The following is a 1835-nucleotide window of genomic DNA, read 5'->3' as shown; positions in this document are numbered from 1 at the left end:
CCCAAGGCAAAGGAAGGCAGAATATTGTGAAGAAAAAAGCCATTTGCAGTTATCTGTAAAGGCAAAACAAATGGGCTATATCCTTGCTTTGCTACACGTGATTTGCAGAGAGGATGTGAAAAGTAGCAGGAATCAGGAAGTGGTTTTGATCGCTTTTTCTGGTTCATTTTTTGTTCTGGAAAATCACAGAATCACAGAATCCCAGAACGTTGGGGATTGGAAGGGACCTCAAAAGCTCATCCAGTCCAATCCCCCTGCCGGAGCAGGAACACCCAGATGAGGTTACACAGGAAGGCGTCCAGGCGGGTTTTGAATGTCTGCAGAGAAGGAGACTCCACAACCTCTCTGGGCAGCCTGGGCCAGGGCTCTGACACCCTCACTGAGAAGAAGTTTCTTCTCCAATTTCAGTGGAACCTCCTGTGTTCCAGTTTGTGTCCGTTACCCCTTGTCCTATCATTGTTTGTCACCGAGAAGAGCCTGGCTCCATCCTCGTGACACTCACCCTTGAAATATTTATAACCATGAATGAGGTCTCCCCTCAGTCTCCTCTTCTGCAAACTAAAGAGCCCCAGCTCCCTCAGCCGCTCCTCAGAAGGGAGATGCTCCACTCCCTTGATCATCTTTGTAGCCCTAATGGAGGTACTTCATACTGAAATACGACTGCTAAAGGACGAGCAGAAATGTGGCATCAGAGAAAATAAAGTGAGAATTAAACAAGGAGAAACTAAACGTAATAAGATAGATGATATATAACACTTACTCTGTTCTGATGTTGTTAGAAATTATTTCACTAGTAACTTAAATTAGATACATATTTGGTGACAGTTTAACACCCTACCTCCCTCCTTCCAATTAAAGCAAATGCAAAATACTCTGAGATTGCTAGGACTTCTTCCTGTAAAATAACAGAGAATTAAAAGCTAACGAAAAAATTGCAGGTTCCTTTCATGTAATTGAACAAAGCAGAGAAGGGCAAAGCGCAATTCTCTGAATCTCTTTATGGGCCTGTGTTAATGACAGTAAATTGCCAGGAAAGATAAGTCAGGTACCATTGCTCCAAGAATTATGGAGGTCAGAGGTGCTAATTGGAGAAGGCAATGCAGTGTTCTCCTGAAATAGTGTTCTGGGAAATAAATGTTTATCAATTTGGAAAGGGCAGTGTCAGGAGGAAGGAGCCAGGCTCTGCTCTGCTCTGGGATGGCCAATGCCAGGACAAGGGGCAATGGTCCCAAGCTGGAGCACAGGAGGTTCAAGCTGAAGATGAGGCCAAACTTTGTGAGTGTGAGGGTTCTGGAGCATGGCCCAGGCTGCCCAGAGAGGTTGTGGAGTCTCCTTGTGTGGAGACACCCAAAGCCCTGGCCGTGTTCCTGTGTGACTGCTCTGGTGCTCCTGCTCTGGCAGGGGTTGCACTGGGGGAGCTTTCCAGGTCCCTTCCAACTCCTCACATTCTGGGATTCTGTGAATGAAATTATTTGATTATTTTCATATTAAAGCTGGAATTGCTTTACCTGCCCACAAAGCCATTGATATCATCGTAGCTGTCATAGATTTCCAAGAAATCAGCCATACAAGCAGTGTCGTCTTCAACATCGAACTCCAGAAACTGTAGGTGAATACGCTGGCCATACTTTACTCTAATATGCCAGTAGCAAATTTGCTCATTTTCGTATTCATTTGGGTAGCCTGGTGACTTAAAAACGTGTTTTGAATCTGTGAAGACTCCGCCACATTCTTTTCCTAAGAGAAAAATAAAAACAGCAGAGTTTAAGTATTCATTCTGGGTATGGCTACAGTGTAAATCTTGGTGCACTTTGACCCAGCAGGTCCATAGAGAA

The 1835-nt window shown here is 44.6% G+C and overlaps 1 protein-coding gene across 1 annotated transcript in view; it reads right to left on the bottom strand.

Moving 5' to 3' along the window:
• TNFAIP6 (tumor necrosis factor, alpha-induced protein 6) overlaps positions 1 to 1737 on the bottom strand; it is a gene marked incomplete at its 5' end in the record, with an annotated part of 3380 nt that extends 1643 nt beyond the window's left edge. Inside the window, one exon of the mRNA XM_010181727.1 lies at positions 1509 to 1737. Within this exon, the coding sequence (XP_010180029.1) occupies positions 1509 to 1737 (229 nt within the window). The remainder of the gene's footprint in view (positions 1 to 1508) is intronic.
• Between the last annotated feature and the right edge of the window lie 98 nt (positions 1738 to 1835).

Source organism: Mesitornis unicolor, unplaced genomic scaffold (assembly GCF_000695765.1).
Source record: "Mesitornis unicolor isolate BGI_N332 unplaced genomic scaffold, ASM69576v1 scaffold39463, whole genome shotgun sequence".
NCBI lineage: Eukaryota > Metazoa > Chordata > Aves > Mesitornithiformes > Mesitornithidae > Mesitornis > Mesitornis unicolor.
The sequence above is the reverse complement of the archived record's forward strand: the minus strand, read 5'-3'. Positions and strand labels throughout refer to the sequence as shown.